Raw genomic sequence first — 24,822 nt, 5'->3', positions numbered from 1 at the left:
ATCCTGATCCAAAGCAAACAAAAATGTTCAACACGAGTCAAGTTTTTCCTTTTTTATTACAAGAATATTGATTATATTTTTGGTTTTGCACTGAAACATGAAAATACAACATTTGGTAACCTTCTACACTAATTTGGTTGAACAGGCATCACAACCACTCAGGCCAAACACTTCCACTCATCCAATCATCCTCACATTAACATAATGCAAAGCTCCACATCAAACAGATTTACCAACACTACATCAGCCCACAAAACACACACAGCGCACTCACTTACCATCAAATGCATTCACTTTTGTGACGACTACATCCACTATACGCACATATTCATACACACACTCACTACTGTTAGGGCATTACTGTTCGCAGTTATTGTTATTGGATAAAAAAATAAAACAGGATTTGAAAACACCATCTATTTCAAATTGGTCATACTGTGTACATCACATGATTATGGTTGCCAAACAGAACACTTAAAAGCACTTTCAACTGAACCTATTTTTAAGGGGGAGTAGATACATATTAAGATATGTATGACATGTTTTGTTCATTAGACTTTGTCTTGTTAAGAGTCAGACATGTTTTTTTTTTTATAACCCTTCATAAAACGCTGCAACTTAAATATAAGAAACATGAATCAGTTACCTCTTCTCGTGGACCCTTAAAAACAGCGGTATTGTAAGAGCCAGAATTCAGCTGGCAGGTGACACTGAAACACAACAAAGGATGTTCGCAGACAGTTGCTGTAGCAACGACACTTTTGGAATAAAATCCTTGTTTTGCCCACCAGACATTACTATCAACTTGATTGATGGAAACTCTAATACCCAGATGTTCATTAGTGTTTACAACCCGCTGTGAATCTGTGCTTCACCTCCGCTGTTAACTGAACCTGTGAGCAGGGTGAAGAATCAAGGGGGGGACAGCTGTCTGATGAGGTTTTGTTTTTTTTGTAAGTCACTCAGGCTTCATTTCCCCTGCTGACTAGGTGGTTGTCTAGTAGGAAACACTTCATCATTAAAATAATCTTGTTATGAGGTAAGCTAGCGCACAACAGCCTCTCAAAATCAAATGACGCCAGTCCCACGACGCTGCTTCTGGTACATTAGGACTAAAATGATACAAGAGTGTTAGAAATTGTTATTCGGCTGCTGTGAGGAGCAAGCTGGGTCCTTCTGTAATTAAGTTAATGAATACAGTACATTAGTTATTACTGCGCAACCTGAGGCAACAGGACTACATCCAGAAGTGAATGTTCACGCACTTCAAAGAGTCTCTCCGTCATAAGCAGGAGGTCGAACAGTCCTCACATCCCTGTAGGGGTCGGTTACCAGTCAATGTCTTCTTGTTATGCCTCAATTGTCCTTGGACAGGTAACCCATGTGTGTGTTGGTGAGGAAGTCACAGGTGGGGACGCTACTGACCGCCTGGTGGATGTTCATGGCTGTGATCTCTCTCGGAGCCCTGCAAAACACCAAGGTCATTTAAACATGGCGCAACACACAGGAGACATGTGTTATCACTGCTTTATGACTGTTATATAATAAGATATGAATCAATGCATTTTCAGGTCTCTTATTAGTAAAGTGCCCTGTTATCTGACATCATGCACATTTCCCTGGTTCCTGTAGGTGAACTGGTCATGAAAGTGGCAGATGTTTCCAGGTTTACTACAGAGCATTACACACAATCTGCTGTTTGGAAAATGCCAGAAATGTATTTAACCTTGAGCCGTTTGTTGCTTTTTAGTACCTAGAATATCCCTAGCATAACTGAATAGTCAATATAATTTCAGATCTCTTCAGTAGGTGATCTCATTCAGGCCAAAACAGCTACTCAATCTTTTTTACTTCCGTTTACATTACTTAATTTAGGTTTCTGTATATTCTGTTTTAAACAGTTATGATAAAATATCTATTCATGCAATACTATTTATAGATATTTCCTGGTATGGATACGTTTGGAATAAGTAGTAGCAAACTGGTTGCTTGGGCAAGCCCTGGATAAAACGAATACATGTGAAAAACGGAGCATTAGGCAGGTTGCATTATAGAGACCGAGAGAAAAAAAAAAACCGGCTGACCTGTTCTGAGGGGATTTGGCGAACGCCCCAGCCAGAGCTTCTCTCAGGATGTCACTGGCAAACTGTTCAGTAGCCTGCAGAGACACACACACACACACCATTAGTCCCAAAGCGACCCACTCTCTCGTACAGTACAAGATCAAACAAGCAATAATGTGCAGGGGAACATCTCCTATATAGAGTATTCATTATTCTACTCAAGGGTATGTGAAGGTAACGTTATGCTGCTGGAAATGGCAACTTTGTTTCTCTGTTCTGGCCTGTATAGTGACTGACCTTCAGAATCATGGCTTCAACAACTGGAGCATACACATTCTTCTCCACCTCGACTGGCTGGAAGTTCACCCCGATCTGAGAGAGAGTGAGGAGACATTATATAAAAATGGAGACAGTTGTGCCGCTTCTTCTAACTGTAACATCAGTGAATAGAAGCAACACAACAACAGGATTGTATTGGTTAAACCATCAAAGCATTTTCCCTTTCCAAAGAGAGCTTCCTGACCTGCTGTGCTGTGTCACCCACAAACTGAGCAGACATGCATGGCCCCAGGAAGAACTTGGGCTCAGCATCAGCCTCTTGCTCCTCTTCTTTGACCTTTAGTTTCTGGCATGGGGGGGTCACAGTGACGATGTCCACTATCCTGTCGTCTGCCTCCTCCGGCTCAGTCTTCAGCAGAGCCTGCATCTGCTCCAGCCGCAGCACCAGCTCCTCACAGCTGCTCAGGGTCGTCGGGCACTCTGCGGAGCGAGTCACATTCACATTTAACACACCAGTTCACAAACGGTAACAGCATTGGTGATTCACTTAGTGGCTTGCTGTGTGTTTAAAAGATACATATTAAAAGGTGTCCTATTATAATATGTTTAGGCATATATTATAGGTCTTAGAAATATATAGAGAGGACATAGAGAGCCGAGACGAGAGCTCATGCAGGAGAATTCTACCCAGATACTCAGCTAAACGTTGCCGTGATTAAACGCCATATTATGTTCCAAACCACATCAAGGATTATTTCTGAAACAGTGTGGAGCTCAACGGCTTTTTCTCTCACAGGTTTACCACAAGGTGAGTTCCTTTTATATCCTGCTTTTTTTATACATACTCTCTCCAGTACAGGTTAGCTCTGAGTGTTAGCGATGCTTGCTAATGTGAACAAAGACTAAATTACTTCCAAAACGCATCACGCATCGTTTCTGATAGCGACATTTCTGATAGTAGCAGCGAATCTAGATCGGCTCCGTTGTACCCCCGTTTTTAGAGATTTCGGTACGGAGGAAAAGAGAGAGGGTTGTATTTCCGGACACTTTGTGAGTCTACTGACACACATATTCATGTACAAAATACATCAAAAAGTGCATTTTGCATGATAGGAGACCTTTAAGAGAACTTTTGTGCAATTGTGGCTCGTTAAACTGGTCAAACAATGCAATAATTAAAAATCAAGACATTTGTGCATGAAGGAGGACGAGGAAAACACAAACACAGATTATCATATTGTCTGGCTCAGGCGGTGTGTGACTCACTGAGCTAAGCAGCTTGTCTCTCACCCTTTACAGACAAAAGACAGAATTAATGAGAATTCTTTCTGAATAAAAGACGCCTGAACAAAAACAGTGAGGCTGCACACCGCCCGCCCTCACACACTACTGGACTGCCAACACATTACTGAACTGAGTGGTATCTGCAGAAGCACTACGCCCACACATGCAACACTGAAGGGAGAATATTGATCCACTCTGAGCTGATTGAAAACCGTGAAATCTATTCCCCCAAAACAAACACAAACTCACCGGGCTCGTTGTCTATCTGCGTGAGGATGTCCTCGATGGACTCGTCGTCGTTCTTGCGTTGGGGCTCGAGGTCAGGCGGCGTGTAGCCCCTCTGCCGGCACCACTGCACCACCTCTCTGGTCTTTGGGGGGGTGAGGGCCTGCAGGCGGGGCGAGCGGTCCAACACATCCTGGACCAGCCGCTTTACTGCCACCGCCCGCTGAAGCTACACACACACACACACACACACACACACACACACACACACACACACACACACACACACACACACACACACACACACACACACACACACACACACACACACACACACACACACACACACACACACACACACACACACACACACACACACACACACACACACACACACACACACACACACACACACACACACACACACACACACACACACACACACACACACACACACACACACACACACACACACACACACACACACACACACACACACACACACACACACACACACACACACACACACACACACACACACACATCTATTAGGAAAAACTGTATGTAGGAGCTAATTAACACTGTGGGTATAAAGGTAGGAACCAATGTTTGTGGATTCAGGTTCCGCCGGGAAAAGTTTTCGACCACACACGGAGAACACACACACGCAAACACGGGTATTGTGTGAACCGTAATATTGTGTATGGTAAATGGAAAAATGAAGCAAGTTAAATGGACACCAGTAAAAGGAAATAAATGGACTGTATTTCACTGAAAACTTTGTATCGGACTTTTGTTCACCTGGCAAGGTATGTGTGCGTCAATAACGTCAAGTTAGCGGATCCTCAGAGGCTTGAAGCGTTGGCTTAGCCTCTATACTGTACATAACGCAAAAAGCTGACACAATTCACAGTTTTACATTATTTAACTCTCTGTGACAGATCCTCCCCTGGCCTTGTCTTATGATTTGCTTCAAGTCCCCTGGCCCTTTAGTAAATTAGCGCCCCGTAGATATAAATATCCAGTCTGAGCCTTTTATAGTTGTAGAGAAAGAGAACAGACAGCTAACACATGGACTGGCCTGCATGAGCTATTGATGAACCCATTAGAAAGAGATGAAGGGACACAACAGGCAGAGATACACATCTGACCGGGTAGATAGGAAGCCATGAGGTAAGCACAAAGATTGCTGAGTCAGGGTCCCAGCACCGAGCACCAAGACAGATTACACAGAGAACAAAACTGCAAAGAATGCAAATTAAGCCTGGCATTATAGACACCCCCACCATGGAAACTGGAGAGCAACTGCTATTAAGTCAGTGCTCTGAGATATTAATGAGTCTAGGAAATACAGTCTATAAAATGCCAGAAAATAGTGAAAGGGAAAAAGGTAAGCCCAACATGACAACAAATGTTCTATTGACTAATAATCGCAGCTGTAGTTTGCATGGTTTTTCAGTTTGACTCCACTGAGGCGTTATTTGAACTCAAAGTCACTGAAAACCTACAGCATCAATCATTCAAAAACAACAAGAGAAAGTCACCTCTGATGCTCTGCGCTTGCCAATAGTCCAGGAATAATACTGTTCTGTTGAGGAGGCACAGAATGGATGGGAGTCTTCGGCTAAACAAACAAACAAAGCATTACAAAGCTTGAAAAAACCCACAGGCTTTCAGTCTGATTTAATATATGGAGCTGGTTTTTAAGCAGACCAAACAGAAAGCAGGCTCACTTACTCTTATCGGGCACTATAAGAGGGAACTTCTTCACCACGGCTGTCAGCAGCTGCATCAGCGTCTCTATGTGCTCAGTGCTGAGAGAGAGAGCACGAGAGTCAGATATACAACCAGAAGGTATTCAGTGCAATGGAGAAATTGTTACACAAAAAAACACTTAAAGCAACATTGTGTCAATTTCGCTAGAACAGGAATCAGGTGAGTGGAAACTGGAGCGGGGTTCAGGGGTGTCCAAATTGTCCATTTTGAAACAGCCCTCAGCTAATTCCAAAAGCATAATGAAATATGGCTCACAAAATGAAAACATATTACAAAGTCTGCATGTGTTAAAAGGCCCACTTTTCAAATAAATGTAGTCAATTCAAATAAGTTCAACAAATCTAAGTTGATACAAAAAAAGCCCAATAACTTCATTACATGAGAAGCTTGAAATCTACCCTTCATATGTCCTCTTTTTATAAGCAATATGAGGCTTCAGTTTGAAGGAATGAGCTGCCAACACACTAAAGTAAACCCTCTGGAGAGCTGTGATGTAGGCTGGTGTGTTTCTTAATGTTCAAGTATCAAGCATAATTGACCTACATTTGATTGATTTTGCTGACTTATAACTTACCTTATGAGCCAATACACCTCTAGTGAGGGGCCCAGCCCTTCCTATATTTGGCCCTCAGTGAAAAGAAGTTTGGAAATCCCTGCTCTAAGGAATTGTGAGAAAGATTAACTGGCTTATCTGATGTTGTTCCACTTGCTTGATGTTCTGCATTATTTTCAAAGTTGTCAACTCTCTAGTATTTGTAAGTAGTTTAATGATAGCAAATGCAGGTGTAATGCTATACCCGTCCATATTTACGACAGCAGTGCAAGTGAATTGCACTCTGAATCTGTATCAGCGCTAAGTCGCAAACATTCAGAATCTTACGTTGATGTTGCTTTAAGTGATGAAATACATTTATATATCCGAGCACAGTTGCCCTCTGGATGACTCAGTGTGAGTTTGGGTGCTTAAATAAATGTGTTTCTTCACTCACACCTTTCCTGTTAACAGAGCATAAATGATCAACGCCTCTGAGAATCAGTTCAGGCGCTGTAAGTCAGGGTTGCATCGTGACTCCTCGTGCACTCACTTGATGAGTTCGTGAGCAGAGGTTTCCGCCCCTTGCTCCTGTTTGACTATCGTAGCTGCAGAGGTGGGGACAGGAGCGGTCGCTGGGGGAGACGGAGCAGCTGTGACAGCTGTGCCGGCGCCGGGCTCAGTCTTCACTGTGGAGGAAGAGAGACACAGCGGAAAAGCAAGTGTGAGACAGAGATTGAATTAAACAATTGCACACTTGTATATTTGAGGAGAGACATATATTTGTTGTTGTTGTTGTTGTTGTAGTAGAGTACTGGATGAACTCGGGTGGGGAGATGAAGCCGGAGGAGGAAGGTATCTCCCTGAATCCTGAACATTGGAACCAACTAAAAGGACTATATTTTAGAAATGTATGAAGCCATTAAGAGAATATAAGCACTCCTTAAATGTTCTGTGTTCACTCATTATGTGAGTTGGGTAGTCATTTTTGTAGAAAGCCTGTTGATGTTTTCTAATGGGCTCCTTTAGATTGTAGTTTTGTAGATGAACTTGTGTGTGAGTGAACTTGTTTTATAGCAGCTGACGTAAAGGGTGTGTGGGAGATTAGGTGTGTGATCAATACAGTTGCTGGGAGTTAGTACAGCAATGTCTGACCTCTATCAATGAGTTGTATTGATAAAAAAAAAACGAGGCACTAGTTTAAAATTGTACCAAAACTCGGTACTGTATTGTCTTTTCTTTCCAATGTTTAGATAGAATGGTAGAAAATGGAGGTGGGAATAAAGGAGTGAGGGAGGGGAGTGGGGATGGACCCCTCTCACCTTGTGCCAGAGGCAGGGCAAGGGAGGGGGGTGCCTGTCTGCCAGGACTTGGGGAGGCTCCAACTGCTCCAGGGGTGGAGGAGGAGGAGGGAGTAGTGGAGACTGGGCCTTTAGACATTACTATACACAGAAGAAACACACACACACAGGATGGATCAATGGCCCATCAGGTAAATGGACTTAAGAGTTGGATGAAAAATGTGAGGAGAGGAAGATGGTTTACCGCAGAGAGAGAAAGGAGAATCTGCAGTGGATGTATGAGCCTCTGGGTGTTTCTCAATGTCAAGTACGCTTGCTTGGTAGCACATGTCTTACGAGTCACTTGCTTCAGAAGCGAGGCAAGAATACTTCCTGGCATTCGGAAAACGAAGAGTGGAACAGGCGAGCAAGTGTGCAGGTGTGCGTCATATGAGAGGCCCCGCCTTACATTTTCCTTCACAGATTTGGGGAAATTGGTCCATGCGCAAAGCATTGTGGGGATTTTAAGACTGCGGGGTCTACACATGTGCAGCCTCAATTTCTCCAAACAACTCGATGACGTAGCATGCTTGAAATAGTGGCTCCGGAGCAGCTTTACTCGACATTGAGAAACACCCTCAGTCTAAGATGAATGACACATTATAGATGTATACCATATAGAATGGAAACTGAATGAATCTTCTGCTGGCTACTTATACTCTTACACTCTAAGAATCCTTTGCTTTATTTCAATATTTGCTTTTCAGACACTTGTGATCAAATAAGTGGCACAACAACAAAGAAATCAATGTCAACGCTGCTTCATGTTTTATTCAAATGCCATCGCTACTGCCTTTTATCCCCTCGAAGAACAGATTCAGAGTAAACAGAGTTCTACCCTTCAATACAATCTTTGGTAATAAGAAAATGTCGGCCTAAGCTACAGTAGTGATGAGGCAGACTGTTGTGTTGTGCTGGCTAAACAAATGTTTTAAACGGCTGTGTCAGGCGTACCTTTCCCAACAGGCATGAGTATGGGCTGCACCCCTCCAGAGCCACCGCCCCCCCCCAGCTGCTTCAGCTGGTTGGCAGGGATGGATAAGACTGTCTGCTGAGAGCTGGAGCCTCCAGAGTGGATCTTCAGCATGCCTGGACAGAGCACAGTACAGTACATTCAACAGGAGGAGCAATGCGGCTGGACCCAAAATATGTTTGTTTAAATAATTTAACAGATGAGAAAAACAGTATTTATATAAAGTTGGGACAGATCTGATCCTATATTGGAATTCCAGGTACCAATCCAGATTTATCCATGGCCAAATTGTTTTGATTAATTTGTAATAAAGTAGTTTTACTAACTATCTTTTTGTCTCCCAGAGTTAGATGTACAAGCGGGGTTTAAACTTTAAAATCAATTGTAATTGTAAATGCAATATTCTGCAACTAAGTGAGCTAGTAACAGTTGGCTAACTCAAACAGACTTTTTTTTAGAACCAAAAGAAAGGACAGCAATTTATAACGTCTGTTCAGCCAAAATTCCAATTAATAAAAGTTGTGCTGAACTACACTAATTATTTCATTGTTTCAGTAAATGTAAGTATAGAATCTGATCGTGACCTAAAAGACACTGGAAAGGTCATCTCTAAATGCATACCTGAGAGAGTAGCACCCGTCTTTCCTCCTGCTGCTGCCATTCCGGTGACCAGCGAGGCGGCATTGACCAATGACTTGCCGCTGCTCTTGGGCACACCCCCCACAGTCCCCGCCCCTGCACCCTTGGACATGCTGACCACAGGCATGTTGGTAATGCCTTTGGCCACAGTAACTAAAGCTCCAGTTGAGCCTGCAGCACTTTTCGTCATGGCGGCAGAGTTTCCGGCTCCCTTGACCAGCGAGGCCACGGCCGCCTTGGACAGGCTGCCTCCAGCGGCCGCAGCTGCTGCAGCGCTCTTAGCTGCATTGATCACTGCCGCTTGATTGGCTGCCACCAGGAGCGAGTGATGCTGAGAGGCAGGTTTCCCGCCATCGGCAGCCTGCACACACAGAAACACAGCTGTCAGCCCGGAAGTAAACACAAACACTTGTTTTCTGTCATTTTGACCTCTATCGATGTGTGTGTGAGTTAAGCTAAAAAGACAGTTAAGGAGTTTTAACTTAAATAAACACTTTATGGGGTGACACGTCTCATCGCTTCTGCAGTTACATCACAGAGAATGTGTAGATATGTATGATAGTTGTTATTGTGGGAACAGTTTGAAAATACACATTGGTTTTTAGAAGGGCAGATGAGACGTGCTGGGAAACGTATTTGACTGTGGCAGGACTTTGGGTACAGTGCAGCTCTCAGAGTGAGATGTGCCGATCAGGTCACTGGTTTTATGGTATTCGCAGAGACAAAAGAGTCAATTTCTCTGACGAAGAATCCTCATGATTCAATTAACAGTCCTGAAAGGGCAGTTTTTCCAAAACAGGAACAGCAGTGATGTACCCCTCTTTTGTATTTGCGTCAACATCTTCTGGGCATTTAGTGTTTTTCTCTGTATCATACTGTTACATATTTTATTTTGCTTGTTGGAGCCTCTTACGGAGCGTCCACACAGCAGCGTGCGTTGACGCTTGAAGCTGGGCGTGTCTGAAGCTTGGGGGTTTTTTGCGAGCAACGCGACCAACAACCAACCACATGAATCTCCCGCCCCCGACATACAAAGCAATAGCAATGTTAAAACGAAGTAAACTGGATATAAAATCCCCAAACAGGCGAAAACCTACCAGTTTCATCCACTGTCTCTGCCACCTCCCTCCATGCCTCGCTCCTCCGGTTTGTATCCCGGTAGATGAACAGAGAATGATACAGCACCGGGTGATTCACTACCGCTATAATGAATTACATTTTTTTGAATATGAGGAAATGACCTGCGTAGTCTATCCCAGCATACACGCGGTTTTATTGGCTAGTGCTTATACTGGCAGATTTGCATAAACGGGATTTCATTGGCTGACGCCTCCGTCGAGGCGTCAAAAGTTGAACATTGCTCAACTTTTTACGCCAGCTACACCAGCAACGCTCCACGTCACTTCCCAAAATGCAGTTCGGCTAAAAGTGACGTCACCCCATTCAAAGTGAATGGGCAGAAGCGTTGGAAGCTTCAACGCACGCCGCTGTGTGGACGGGCCGTAAGAAGTATTTGTGTGTCTTTCCATTCTCCGAGTTAATGAGGCCTGGCCACAGACTCTGAAGTCATAATCACCCAAACACACCAATGCTGATGTACCGTGCAGGGCTCTTCACACATCTCAACTAACTGACAAATACAACACTCCTTGCTACTGCACTCACACTGTGTCACTCCTGTTATCCATCTATTTCAATTGCAGTGGAAAACCACTAGAACATGTATCTCTCACTTGTGTAAAAGCATAAAAAGTACATTGTATGAACTCGGTCTATTCATCTGCAATAGCATCCTTCATCACAATGAAATAAATTCCCTGTTCACCGAAAAAAAACTTTCATAACGATTATTTTTGTGGGAAATATATCAAATGTTTTAAATCAAACTGGATTTGGTGGAAATGTACCAATATCTAAGTTATTGGAAACATAAACAACCAGTTTGCCAGCATAAACAAAAAAAAACATCTAACATTTTGAAGGTAACAGCCCTTTGGTTTGCAATGACTTTGAAAAAGAAGCAACTGTCAGACAGAATAAAATGGAAGAATATGACGACTGGGGAACTAGCCTGTTGTTGACCGGCTGCTGCGGCGCTGACGGGGCCGGGGGTGGAGGAGGCGGCAGTGATGACTCCGCCTGTCATCCTCAGTGTGGTCGTCCCGGGCTTGGACAAGTGGCCTGCTGCTGCCGCGGTGACCGTCTTAACAGAGCCGTCGGACAACTTCACCTGGGCACCCTGGGAGCCGCCCACCACCTGTCAATCATTACAATCACAATGTTGAACAGGAGCTGCCATTCAATTCCAATCCACAACAGTGAACATAATTAAATGGAGAGGAAGCAAGTAAAGTGGCAAAAGATGAATTAGCACAGTGGGAGTGCTACTTCTAATACCAGAATTCTGGAACCAGCAGTAAGATATTTTTACAAGGCAAAAAAGTAAGGTTTTAATGTAAAGTCATCCATAAAAGGGTCAGATAAAATGTGCATGTTAATATCCTACAGTGTGTGATAGGGTTAATGCACGTTTAAGACAATTCATAAAAAACTCAAATCATACAGAATAAAATGTTTTTTAAAAAGTAATCAAATTATAATGGTCTTATTATAAGAATTGTGAATAAGTAGTGAGTACAGCAGCTTCCCTTAGGATCAGACATTGTGGAGGATCAGTGCTGCGCTCAGTTTCATTAGCCTTACTGACCTGAGCCAGGATAGCAGCCTTCTGTCCCGCTGTCACCCGGATGGCCTGCTGGGTAACATTTGCTGGAGATGATGCTGCATGGCCTGCTGAACTGGAACCCCCCTGCTTCCCTGAACCCTGTGCTGGCTGGCCCACCAGAAACGTGCCCTGTGGATACGCAGAGTTAGGGAATGGGTAGAAATCCAACATCATATCACTTTGCATTCAAAGTCAAGGCATTGTCATGGTGTTAATGTGACCCACTCAGCACTAACACACTTTTAGTTAGTCTTTTATGAACCAGTCTTAAAGCTAAGATAAACATGTAACCCCATTTATACTGTGCAGTCAATAAGGGTACATTTTCATAATGTGCAGGGGATGACGATTCCTAGCATCTAAAATGCATCTATGACATCAACTACCCTAAAAGCTTACAGGAAATTAAACTAGCCTTCCAAAAAATCAATGCATTATCCTTTTAGCTCTTAACTGGAGTGTGTGTGTTTGTGTGTATCTGAACACTTGTAGATATCACACCTAGAAAACACTTTTAACCCTGAAGATTGATCATTATTAGGAAACATAGTCCAGATTTGTTACTTTAAATGTAAGTGGAAACCTTTTCTGGCAACTTCATTGTATTCTGCTGGCTAAATGCACAGCCAGCAGTGTTCTAAAGCTGACTGCAGGATCAATGCTGCTATAATGAATGTCTCTCATTAGGAACACATCAGGCTCAACCTCCATACTAGGATACAAAAATCAGGATTCACAGAGGGAAAGAAAGCTCTCTGCAGACTGTGCATGCAAGTCCTGCCGTGCCATAAAGACATCAAATATAAGATCTGTGGTGATGAATACTGAATGTGCAAATCAACTTCAGTTTCCTTCAGATTTTAATGAAGCAGTTCAAACTCTGCTCAAAATATGCCAGAACATAAATACAAAAAAAAATAATTCAGAATCCACAACAAAAGAAAAGACATCAAAATAGATGTTGTTTATGCCAGAGTAAGCATCTCTCTAAGGTTTGTTTTAGAGCATTTCCACCCACCTGTGGGGTCTGTTTGAGGATGTAGGACGTGTAGGAGAGGTTGGAAGGCAGACTGCTGGATGATGAAGAGGAGGAGGAGGAGGTCTGAGAGCCCCCAGCGCCCGTCGATGAGCTGCTCTGGGACTGCTGACCTAAATTACATTCAGCCACATACACATCAGCCCAAAATCTGATGCACAATCCTGTTATTCTTCATCCATAACTGCAGCTCATCCTCTATTCAATCATTTGTGTTATTTACAAAAAGTATTATTGTACCGGGACAGATGATTCTGAGCAGAGCTGTACTGTGACATTTTTTAGAATGACATACAGGGCGCTGCTTAATCTCTTTAATCTCATTGCGATTTGACAGAAAGTGTGCCGTGTGAGGGATTGTGGCTCGCAGAATGCATTCAATAAACAGCAGAGAGAAAAAGATGACTAGGGCTGACTCACTGTCCAGAAGGAAGTGTAGCAGCCACACGCTGTAACTGCCACCAGCATGCTTCACATCTTAGAGAAGTGGGTTTCTTACTTTTCCCAAAATGTATAATACAGGGTTCATACACTTTTTCACCAAGGATTTTCCATGACTTTTCCATGACCTTTACCTAATTTTCCATGACCAAAAAAAATGACTCTTTCCTAGCGGTACCACTGAAAATGGTTTATTATAACATGGAACAGGAAAATAAGGTCTGCATATGAAACATGTTGTAAAACAAATAACTTACAGTATTTATTATCATTATAGTATTACTATTTCGGCGATTAGATAAAATATAAATTATATTTGATGCAACTTTAGTTACATTTTCATGACTTTTCCAGGGCCTGGAATTAGCATTTTGACTTTTCCAGGTTTTTAATGACCGTATGAACCCTGATAATAACTGACACCAGTAACATTTTTATGACAGCTTTCTACAAATTAAGGCACAGAGGAAAAGTCAGGGCTTAAGTCATTTAGTCCGGATGTTAACCCCAGATATTAATTCAATACTAATTCATCCCAGAAAATTCCCAAAGCTACCAATTTCAAACTTCCATGTAAAAGACACAGAAGGAGAGCAATATATTATAAGAAGTAATGAGTTGTGCAAAACAACAGCTGAAATAGCAACTATGTTCAGGCTTTCTTAACTCACTTAGAAATTCCTTACTATATAACCTAAGCCCCAACTTTTTAAAGTGGAGGTGGTATTATTTCTAAATAATACAATATCTGCTTGGTTATGTTATGCATTTTGCTGCGTGTCACAGATTTGTATTTTAGAAGGTGGCAACTTCAAAAAGACATTCTACTAAAAGTGAAAGAGAATATTTCCCTGGTCCTGAACAGCTCCCAAGAGCTGGACAGGAGTGTGTTAATAAGTAAGTGACTGAAAACTAGAATCGAGCAGCAGCAGCAGAGGGCGTTGGTAAATAACTATTAACAGAGTTCTTTAGCCAATGTCTGCATTTCAAGGGTCATTATAGCATGTCTCACCTGCGCTGGAGGCTCGCAGGATGGCTCCCTGTGGGATGAGGAGCAGCTTCCCCTTCCCCGACGGGTTCTTACTGTTGGTGGTCAGGTAGAGCTTGGTGCCTGGAGGCAGGTTGGCCAGATTAGCCAGGTTGTTGGCTGGCAGCTGAAGAGTAGCCATCACTAAGGACAGCAGAGAAAAAGAAAACAATATTGCACATGTAAAAATATGAATAAAATGTCTTTGGCTAAACATAAATGTGACTTCTGTCCAAGTAAAAGTGTATGTTTACTACAGGCGTCTGTGTGTATGTTCTCACTACAGACGCAGTACCATTGAGTCCAAAATTATTTCACCTCATAATTCTTTCTTTTTTTAGTCTTTCAAATTTGACTTTTTGTTTGTTATTTCATCATATATATTTTTATTTAGTTGTGTATGCCCCCAAAAATTGTAATTATAATTTGCTGCGCAATAGTGACTTTGTTTCAAACTCAATTAAATGTGTATATGCTATTTTATTTTTATTGTTATGATAATTGTACATTAATTGTGATTCTTAAGACCAACGTTGTCTGAAAAGCAAAAGCCATTATCAGACTTGTTTTATTTCTTTATCTAAAGAGCAATCTATTCAGTCAGATAGAGATGTATTACTTATTATTAATTACTATTTCAAGCAGTTCATTCGATATCCAGGGACTTTAAATCCAACTGTTTCAAGGATTTAGTGTCACATGGACCTGCTCTGTGTGTGTGTGAACTCTGACCTCCACTCTTGCCACTTGACCCCCCGGTCGCCTTGGCAGCCGCCTGCTGTCCAGAGAGGCCACTGGCTCCGCTGACGATGGCTTTAGCGAGACCCTGAGCCAAAACCTGCTTCCCACCCATCACCTTGGATACAGAAGGGTTGCCTTTGGCGACCAGAATTTGTCCACTGCTGATAGCTACCTGTTTGACTGCAGACTGGAGCGTAGAGCTAACTGGGATGCCTAACATCTAGAAACAAAAGAAAAGTTTTGAAGAAAATGTTACTGTTGCATATCACTATTAATATAGAAATGATTGACATGTGATCGTGTGTGTGTATATGCAAGGGTCCGACCTTGCCAGTTGTGGTCCCCGTGGCCCCTCCTGTTTGTTTCTGGGCCGACATGGAGATCATGTGACCTCCCTTCACTGCGACAAACTGGTGTGCTGCTGTAGCGGCAGGCTGCTGCTGGCTGGTTACTGTGGAAACCATCTGCTGCTGCTGTGTCGAAACTTCCCCTGGCTCCTGCTTAATAATAACCTGCAAAAACATTGAGTGAACAAGAAGCAAAGGAATAAAACAGCCCTAAAACCAAAACCAGTTATAGATGTAGTAGCTGTTATCGAACCAAAAAGGATCATTTAGTGATTCATGAAACCATTTGTAAAATCACGACCCCCTTATTCTTTCCCTAAAGGCAACAGACGCAGAGCAGTGAGGAGATATGTTTCCTAAAACATATTTTTGAAAATCAGTATCATCATTTATTCATCAAGAACATTTTTTTGTATTCTCCATCTGTTCCTATCGGCCCTGGCCTTTAGTACCACAGCAGGAGCCTATGACAGAGAAGAATGTCATTTCTGAGCAATCTCTGTGATCAAAATGAATTTTTAAGGGAAATTATATTTAATTCTTTAAAGGTTGTGACGGGATAATGAGCATGTGGGAGTGGGAGGATTTTACAGCGGGGTATTGACAGCGAGCGAAACAGAACCAGGCAATTCTCCCTGCAAAGCTCCCCACACCCCCTCCTATCTTTAGAGTGATGTCCCATTTAAATAGCTTGCCAAGGCACTCACATCTGCCGAAGATAGCTCTGTCCTACTATTAATACCTCCCTTAAAGAAACAGATACCACAGGGACAGACCGGCACATTTTTTGGAACAGAGACGTTTTAGCTTTGTTAAAGCGTGACACCATTGACCAACTCACCTTCACCCCTGATGAGAGGAAGGTGCCGGAGTGAAGTTTGGGGGCTGGAGAGCGAGCGCCTTGGGCCACAGACTGTTTGGCTGAGGGGCTTCCTGCAGAACACATTAACACACAGAATAAGTCATGGAGGAGATGAGTGCACAGGTGATGGTTCACTGCAGTTCCTGCCATCCTTTCCACAGATATCACGGGCCTCGTGTGGCGAGGTGACAGTTCCCTGTCAGGGTTACTCATCGGGGGTGTTGAAACCGACCAGCCAAGTTGTGTCTCATGCCTACTGCATTAAATCTGTTTTCTCCCAGGATTGGTGAATCAGCCACAACACCCACATCATCCAGCTTGATAAAACATTTCTTATTGGCACTGTGCATTTGTGGAGGAGGAGTGGGATTGGCTGAGTGGGCGAGAAAGAGTGAGCAATCTGGGGTAAAGAGCTTCTAAGTAGCATATGAACGGAGTTTCTGATGAGGAAGTAAATGCAAAAGCCTTGAGGATGTAACTCCGTAATGGGGTGAAACACGAATAGAGAGCACAATGGCATTCATCGGACAAATTGCACTTTGCATCATCTTGTTTATGCGGAAATACAGATACACAAACAAATACTGAACTTGACGTGAGCGATGGGTCTCATCCTTAAAATCTGGCCATGAAACCCATCAGCCCAGTCGCCATGGTAACCTCTCATCCAGCAACCCTCCTGCTGGCTCACCACACGTCATAGTTTGAGTGCAAAACGAGAACAAGAGAGAGAGACACAGAAAAAGAGAAAGACATAAAAGGAAAGAGGACAAGCAAGAAATAAAGAGAGAAACAGACAAAGAGTAAGGGAGAGCCATGAGGGTTCTTCATGTGTTCTGCTCTAAAGTACATTTTGATATCCTGTGTGGGGGGCTCAGACACCGCTCCACTATTTCGCTGCAGGTCCACTTCCGATTTCAAGCGGCAGCGAGTGGGAGGTGTGTACCTGTGGAGGCGGCGGATGAGGAAGCCATGCCGATCACCTGGCCGGGCTTGTCAACAATGATGTAAGGGTTATTGAGGACTGATGAAGAGCCCTGCTTGCTGTGGACAGGGGTGGAGGTGATGGGGGTGCGAGGCAGTGGGGAGTGGCTCGGGGTGGAGATGGGAGAACCTGTGGGGGAGAGAGTTCACAGGCTATGAGATGAATATTTGGGATGTTAATAACAAATCAAATGAACATGGAAATGATGCCTATTCATTTCCTCTTGGTGCCACTGGTGAGGATCCTTGCGTCACTGCTAGACGGTGACCCAATTCATTTTGTTAAAGTGAAACTGGTTTAGATTTAAGGATACAGATTGAACAGCAAATTTGGAACTAGTGGAACTCAAGTCTTGATCTCTCAAGAGTTCCATTTGAAATAAATCCACCGAGTGAAGAATAAGCATCAATGCCAGGAGCAAATTGTGCGAAATACATGAGACGGATCAGTCGTGTGAATATGGTTACTCTAACAAGCCTAATATCAAGACAGTGAAGTGTTTTCTGTCAGCGTCTCCTGATGGTATTGGTACTTTCTCAGCATAAAAACTCAAATTAGGTTGTTATGCGACATGTTAGGCTGTACAAATATCTTAATTAACTTTGTCATATGGCCACTGGGTGGAGACATTTACCTGAAACTATTTTACAGCTCATGGTGATTGGTTGGAACGATTTCCCCGGAGACTCAGCAGGACTTGGCGTCTGTCCTTGAGGGACAATCTTACAGCTGGCAGTGATGGGCTGGAAGGCAGAGTTGCCATGGGTACCCAGTGTGATCCTGTCTGCAACTTTGGGTCGGGTTGGGGTGCGTTCACCAGCGGTGAGGCCGGAGCTATGGCCGCCTGCAGACCTGCCCATCTCCGCTTTGATGAAACCTAGAAGAGAGGTTTTTTTTAATTTATAGTCCATTTCAATCCCAACTGGAGTTAAGATATGCAACCTATAGAGAGTGGGTGTGGAGAGTGTCTACAACAGTCCAATATCCACCAACAGGCAGATGGAGATGATAAAGTTAGTCTGTGGAGTTTGTAGATAACATTTGTTATGTTCACATTCAGTTTCTCACCAAATCGATTTATGTGTATCCTTGAGGCTTAAAGGTGGGGTAGGTCATTTTGGAGAAACCAGCTCGAGTGCGCTAGAATTTGAAAATACACAACCGGAAAAAATCTGCCACTTCCTCACAGAGCCCCTCCTCCAACACACACGAACACGCACATGACCAATGAGGGCACGAGATAAGTTTGTGCACAGATGGAAGGCTGACAGGCAGGTCGGCCATCCAGTTATTTTAGCCGGGCTTTTTGGTCGTGATTTTTACAATACTACGGCTTCCACTGATGACATTTTTTGTCAAAGCACTTAAGATATTCATTGCTATCGGGATGTTAAGAGCATTCCATGGAATATAACAAAAAGTGTATCTCGAGCCGGTTTCTCAAACTTACCTTTAACAAACATGTTCAATAATGCATTAAAGATATTGCTCGTAAAACATTCGCAAAGCCGATTTAAAATCCAGCATTGCTTGAATCTAGAACTGCTAGCCAGCAGTCATGTTCTTAATGCCTTTACTTTTGCAAAGGTGTGTTTCTTTTTGTACCACAACAAAGCCGCTTCAAAGCAGCATCAGGACTGCTTGTCTATGTGGGTTTTCATGTGAGACAAAAACAAAATGGGACACACTTGTGAAATATTGCTCCCCAGTGTTACTAGGGGTCAAGAAGTCAAAAGGGCCCCTTCACTTTTCTTCAATGTTTCTGTGTGCGTACCTTTATCCACACTGGCATCGTGTGGGACTGGAGAACTGGAGCGTCCATAACTCTGGGGCAGGGAGGCGCCCATTGGGGGGCTGGCTGCTCTGTGAGTCACCTTGGAGGAAGAGGGCTGAGGGATGAAGTCCTCCCCAAGAGAGTTCCTATGGAGCTCCACATCAACCACCTGCAATACATATAGCTCACTGTCAGAGGGAAGCTCAGAGAAAAGAAGTCACTGCAGGGAACAGAGTAAATATGAATAACTTACAGTCTCTGCTCCGAGTGTCTGCAGCCCAGTGTATGTTCTGTCCAGCTGCAGGAAATAGAAAAAGATTGTTGGAAGTACTAACTTTTATGGAGTTAAAGTGTAAAGTAGAGGTAGATACTTGAATAATGGAGTTTTAATCTCTATTTATAGCTGGAAAGTACAATACAATGAAGAAGCTTTCTGATTATAATGACGTCAATCAAAGACTAAGAATCCCAAAGTTGTACGTCCCATATATCATACAAGTTCATGCCAAGTTCCATGTGCTGAGTCAGCACTAATAAAACAGGTCAAGAAGGCCACCTTGATTAAACATTGATCACTAATAATCAACCAGGGAAGTATCTCAGTTGAAACGACATGTGTATTAATACTGTGTCTCCGCCTGAAAAAGCGATGTGGTTCCTGATGTGGTCTGACCTTTAGCTGGTGGATGATGTCGATACGTTTGTTGCGCGGGTCATTGAAGTGGATCTGGATCCTCACAGGGAACTCCCCCCAGCCGCGACGTGTTAAATGAAAGGGAGCCTCACTGAGAACACAGTTTCAAAAAAGTTGTGAAAATCAGCTTTGGAAGGGAAAAGAAATGTGAAGGATTCAGCCCAATGAGAACAAAAACTAAAAACAAGCTCCCATCATGGTTTCTGACTCTTAATAATCTCTTAAAATCAATGCCTTGAAGGTCTCTCATCTTCTCTCCTTTGAAGCTTGAGGTTTTCATCCCCAAACAGACTCTGATCTGACTGCCTGCAATAACAAGGGCATGTGTATGTGCATGTATATTGTTGTGTCTATTCAAGAATACACAATGGGGAATGCTTCTTTTTTTTTTAACTTTGATTCATCCCTTCATGTTCACAGTATAGAGTCAGCAGAAGGCACAGGGCCCGTGTGGGGTTCAGTGTAAATGAAGACATGAGTCAGTCAAGGGGGGTTTATGAGCGGCTGCCACGGCAACGTGATTGCCTTGTCAGCTGAAACAGCCAGGAGGCTACGGCTCAGGGTGAGGATTGCTGACTGATGAAAGAGACCATTTTTTCAAAAGCCACAGGCAAACTTAAATCCTTTGCCACTTTTAGAGGATGAATACTTAAATGAGACAGCTGAACCAAAAAGAAAGCTATTCTTCTGTTCCTTTAAGATGAAGACTCAGAACACCTTTATTAATTAATCCCTGAGGGGAAATTCCGTTTTTCTAGATGACTCCTAAATGAACTGTGCGTGCCATAATACTCTACACACCAAAGTGCGTTGGGCTAAAGTATACACCTTAACACGCATGTTGTTCTTACTAAATGGTGTAGGTGTGACCATTCTGAGTCATCTCAGTGTTGACTTCTAGTCTGACTCATGGTGTGCTAAATAACGTAATCGACAACACCTAATGATGTGTGTATAATCTGCATGATTATTTCTTTTCTGAGGTTGCATAAATACTAACCGCTGGCAATATTTAGCTGGAGTAAATATCACTAAAATACACAAACATTATGTTTCACTTCAGCTAGGATTGACAGGGACTAACCTGGCTGCTTCATTACATTTCCACAAGGGGACGCTGTTTATCAAAGGATTCAAACAACAGTCTGTTTACTACTGAGTCAGAGTCACACACTGTGAATGAACAACAGTTGACTGTTTATGCACTCCTGTATTTAATTGAATGTTGCATCAAGGTGCTATTATTCAGAAGAGTTTCCTTTCTTCGTTCTTCGGCAAAAGAGATGAGGAAAACGACAAACCTAAAAATAATAATATGCATTTAGAAGTAAACACTGTCTCTGTGGGCAACAAAACACGTGAATCTTATTTAAAGAAACTTTGTTCCTATCTCTCTGACTTAAATTGTCTTTTGTCCACATGAAACAGCACCCAAGTGCTAATTTGTGTAACAACAGAGGAGCCCTGCCTTTATCAGAAAATGTGCACATGACTAAGGAGTGCTTACTCACTTTGTCTCAAATATGTGGAAAAACAAACACACACAAACCTGACTTCCACTAGGTCGTTGGGTTTGTAGCTGGGATGCAAGAAGAACCAGACTTTCTTTACAAAGTGGTCGATGCTGGGTTCCCTCCTGGAGCCTCTGACGTACACCATCCACTTGTGGGTCGACTGGTCATTTTCTTCCCGCTTATCTGGGGGAATGTACCTGAGAGTGAAAGACAACAATCAATGAATTGTGGAATCGAAGCGGATCCAAATAGAACCTGCCAGGGAATGAAATACATGAAATGATTAATAAGTTGACATTAGAGGTACATTCAAACAAATGTAATCACATTTATTTGTTATTAACTGTCTTTAACAGGTTACATTTTTCTAACTTAACTATTCACTGTAACAGATTCAAATTCAACAAATAGTCTTTAAACGTGCTTGTGATGGAGATACATGCCAATTATACAGGGGCAATTACTCATTTGAAATAACAACCCCTCTAGTGCACAGTTCACCTGTAGTCTGGTCAATAGGTTCCCACCACCATGCAGAGTTGCTTCCTGTGATGCCTGTTTTTCCATTTCTTTTTTTATGTGATTTTAAAATATATGGCAGTTGCATCACCCATTTACAAAAACAGTTATAGGTTGTACATTTGTTGTTGTCAAAGATACCTGCTAAAATCTTAAATCAATGTATGCCTTTTAAATTATTTATAGGTTTTACTTTACACATCCCTCCAAAGAGGCTAAGACAAGCCACTTTGCTGACGACAGAAACAAAAGCCATTTTAGCTTTATCTTTGACTCGGCTTTCTTTTTTTGATGGTTGACCCGTTTGACTCCGAGAGGATCTTGCATTCACCTGGAATTGACTAGTTTACAAATGTGAGCAACCAGAACAATTTTTTTGTTGCTTTGTATTTTAAGTGATATTAGTATATAAACTTTAAACACATAATTGTGATCAGTAGGTACATGTTTCTCCATTTATGATCTGAAAACTATGACCTTATTAAAGAAACAAAGGTTAGAGTTGAAGGATTTACCAATGTGTCTTTTCATCATATAAACAGTTTGACAACTTCCTGAGAAACTAAGTGAGTCAAACGTTTGCTTAGTTTAGTTACATACCTGGAAACATTCCCCACAACAATTGTCTTTTTTGCATACAGTCTTGAGGCTTCATTTCCGGTAGGGTGGTATGTAACCCTCTGCTCAGCTCCTGAAGACAATGGCACACCAAATGTGTCCTACAACAACAAATGGAGAACATTAAGGATTTATGAAAGATAATAAAAATGCAAGATTAATGCTGTTACCATTTTTTCTCTTTATCACATAACCAATAACGCGGTCTGCTTGATCGGTTGAACTCACCTTGCCGGTATTGCGCCCTGGTCTGCGGTCCTGCCTGCTGCCAGCCTCTCTCCATGCTCCCTCTCCTTCCCTCTCAGCTCCCTCTCCTTGTTGTGAGAGGGACTCGGACTCTGACTGGACCAGAGACTGAGTCTCAGAGCCCTGATTGAGAGGGGAAGAGGACCGGGATGGGGACTCTAGGAACCGGCGGATGGCTGGATGGTTCAGCATGGCAGGGTCACTCTTAGAAGCATGCTAGGACACAGAAGAAATGGTGGTTGCTGCCACTGTTCTTTACCACTGGCTTAGAGCAGCTGTCAATATATGAACATATCTTAACTTACCTCTGGGTGCTTTATTATTCCAGCGCTGGCATAGTAATTGGCCACTATGCATGCCCTTAGCTTGTCCATCATCCTCCTGGCTTCATTGAGTCGCTACAACATAGTGAAAAGCAAATAACCAAAATGCTCTTCTTTAAACTGTGAGCATACAACTCAAAATGTAAGTGACCATCTGTATGTCCTCATCACTGATACAAAGTACATTATAGTATAATGAAAATAATAAAATATACTTTTCCAGTCATTCAGATACCTGGCTTATCACATCTATCTCATGCTCTTTGTTCTTCATCTCTAAAGAAAACTGCTCTCTGATGATGGTTTCAATCTTCTGTACCGCTGCTTCTCGGGCTGAAGGAGTAACACAAATTAAAGAGCCGGGATCAATAAGTACAGTAACTTGTAAGCTGTCACAACATGTACTGTGATAGGGTTCAGATCATGAACTTACCATTATGTTCAACTGCTTTGTTTCTCTTACTGTTTTGGAACAGCGAAATGTCATCATAATCGGGGTCATTGTCTTCTATTTTCCTTTTAATCCCTGACATTGCTGCCTGTAAAGAAGAATATATTAGCAAACATGCATATATAAACAGCTAATGCAAGCTAGTCACATCAATATTATATCACAGCCAGTTGTGATGGTACTTTGTTTTTTGTCTTGTTACTCTTGTATTATGTAAAGTGCATTGTTTGAGGAACCAGTGACCCAAGACTTCCATTGCATAACTACACTGTAGCTGTGTATATGACAATACAATCTTTAAGATTGGGATTTGTGATGGTAGTTAGCATCAAATTAGCCGGCTAGCAGTGAGGCTAATGCACACAGCTAACATTAGCAGCGCAACCATAGCCTTCAATGAACCAAGTTATATTGACGAACACATTAAACGTTAGGCCACCAGTCTGTCTAACAAACTGTGTATTTGCATAAATCCGTGCCTGTCTTTCGTGTAGCCGGTAGCCCCGTTACGTTAAACAAACGCTATCTTTGTTTGCTAATTTAGCTAACGTTAGCACACATTTGTAGACACCGATTTAATCAATTTGAAATGCAAACTTACTGGAGCGCCCTGTGTTGCAGAGCAACGTCTCTGTGTGAGGCGTGTGTTTTAATTCAGTGGGAACATATCCTTTGAGTTATTCTATATCAATTTCCACACTTGTGTTTAGTAAATTGCTAAATCTCGAGGTGGACAAGTAAGCTAACTAAGTGGTGGACAGTTAGCTTTGCACTTCATCAAAGCAGCCACCAGGGACCAGTATTCTACAGAACAGATGACACTAAGGTCGGAACCGGTCGGAACACACTCAATGTAAACATTATGCATTGTAATCTCTCTTTAGTTTTTTCACTATGTTATTATATATTAAAACATTTTTTAAATAATCCTAGCACTTCTGGATAGAAGTTTTAATTCACTCTTATATTGGCACTAGTGGTAGTAGTCTTACACCTCCATGCATATTTTAAAGCTTTTATCTGATAGTTTGCATGATTCTTTTAACTATGCATAACTCCCTATTTATTAGGTGGTTATGTTATTTAGTTGAAAATAATTGTTCAATATAATCATCTTTTTTACAAGATGTAACAAATCACAATAAACTCTATAATTATTGAACTTCTCTATCGTAATCTTTTTATTTCATGATTGATTCAATGGAAAATACAAAAAGGAATCACATGACTATGGCCAAAATATGTCTACAAACATATACTTGCTTTTACGCCAGGAGAGTAGGTAATGACTATTGACCCTATATGTATATTAAGACTGCAAATTCTTACTAAATATAGGCCTTTACATGTTTAAGTGTGACTGCAATGTTAAACAGCATGCTATGAAAAACACCTGACATGAACTGAA

General features: G+C 42.3%; 1 protein-coding gene across 1 annotated transcript; it reads right to left on the bottom strand.

Moving 5' to 3' along the window:
• Window positions 1-37: 37 nt before the first annotated feature.
• yeats2 (YEATS domain containing 2) lies at window positions 38-24,184 on the bottom strand. The gene is made up of 29 exons (XM_034196105.1): window positions 24,016-24,184; window positions 23,397-23,502; window positions 23,199-23,296; window positions 22,946-23,038; window positions 22,623-22,856; window positions 22,377-22,495; window positions 21,293-21,454; window positions 19,723-19,834; window positions 19,303-19,347; window positions 19,050-19,218; window positions 17,910-18,152; window positions 17,237-17,404; window positions 16,270-16,361; window positions 15,408-15,593; window positions 15,073-15,301; window positions 14,326-14,484; window positions 12,855-12,985; window positions 11,819-11,965; window positions 11,183-11,368; window positions 9,094-9,472; window positions 8,454-8,588; window positions 6,713-6,848; window positions 5,589-5,665; window positions 5,396-5,475; window positions 3,876-4,080; window positions 2,587-2,822; window positions 2,361-2,435; window positions 2,085-2,158; window positions 38-1,465 (listed from the first exon to the last, which is right to left on the bottom strand). The coding sequence occupies exons 2-29, from the start codon at window positions 23,494-23,496 to the stop codon at window positions 1,357-1,359; spliced, it is 4,179 nt and encodes a 1,392-aa protein (XP_034051996.1). The 5' UTR covers window positions 23,497-23,502; window positions 24,016-24,184; the 3' UTR covers window positions 38-1,356.
• Window positions 24,185-24,822: the final 638 nt, after the last annotated feature.

The sequence above is a fragment of the Gymnodraco acuticeps genome, unplaced genomic scaffold (genome assembly GCF_902827175.1).
Source record: "Gymnodraco acuticeps unplaced genomic scaffold, fGymAcu1.1, whole genome shotgun sequence".
Classification (NCBI taxonomy): domain Eukaryota; kingdom Metazoa; phylum Chordata; class Actinopteri; order Perciformes; family Bathydraconidae; genus Gymnodraco; species Gymnodraco acuticeps.
This window is presented reverse-complemented; position numbering and strand designations above follow the sequence as displayed.

What these genes read in the sequence shown, in the direction of transcription:
- yeats2 (XM_034196105.1), bottom strand. Translation starts at nt 23,496, where the DNA reads ATGTCAGGGATTAAAAGGAAAATAGAAGACAATGACCCCGATTATGAT. An exon ending in ACATCATCCACCAGCTAAAG is followed by an intron (nt 19,348 to 19,722) that starts GTCAGACCACAT and finishes TATTTCCTGCAG; the next exon opens with CTGGACAGAACATACACTGG. An exon ending in TGGGTGACACAGCACAGCAG is followed by an intron (nt 2,436 to 2,586) that starts GTCAGGAAGCTC and finishes ACTCTCTCTCAG; the next exon opens with ATCGGGGTGAACTTCCAGCC.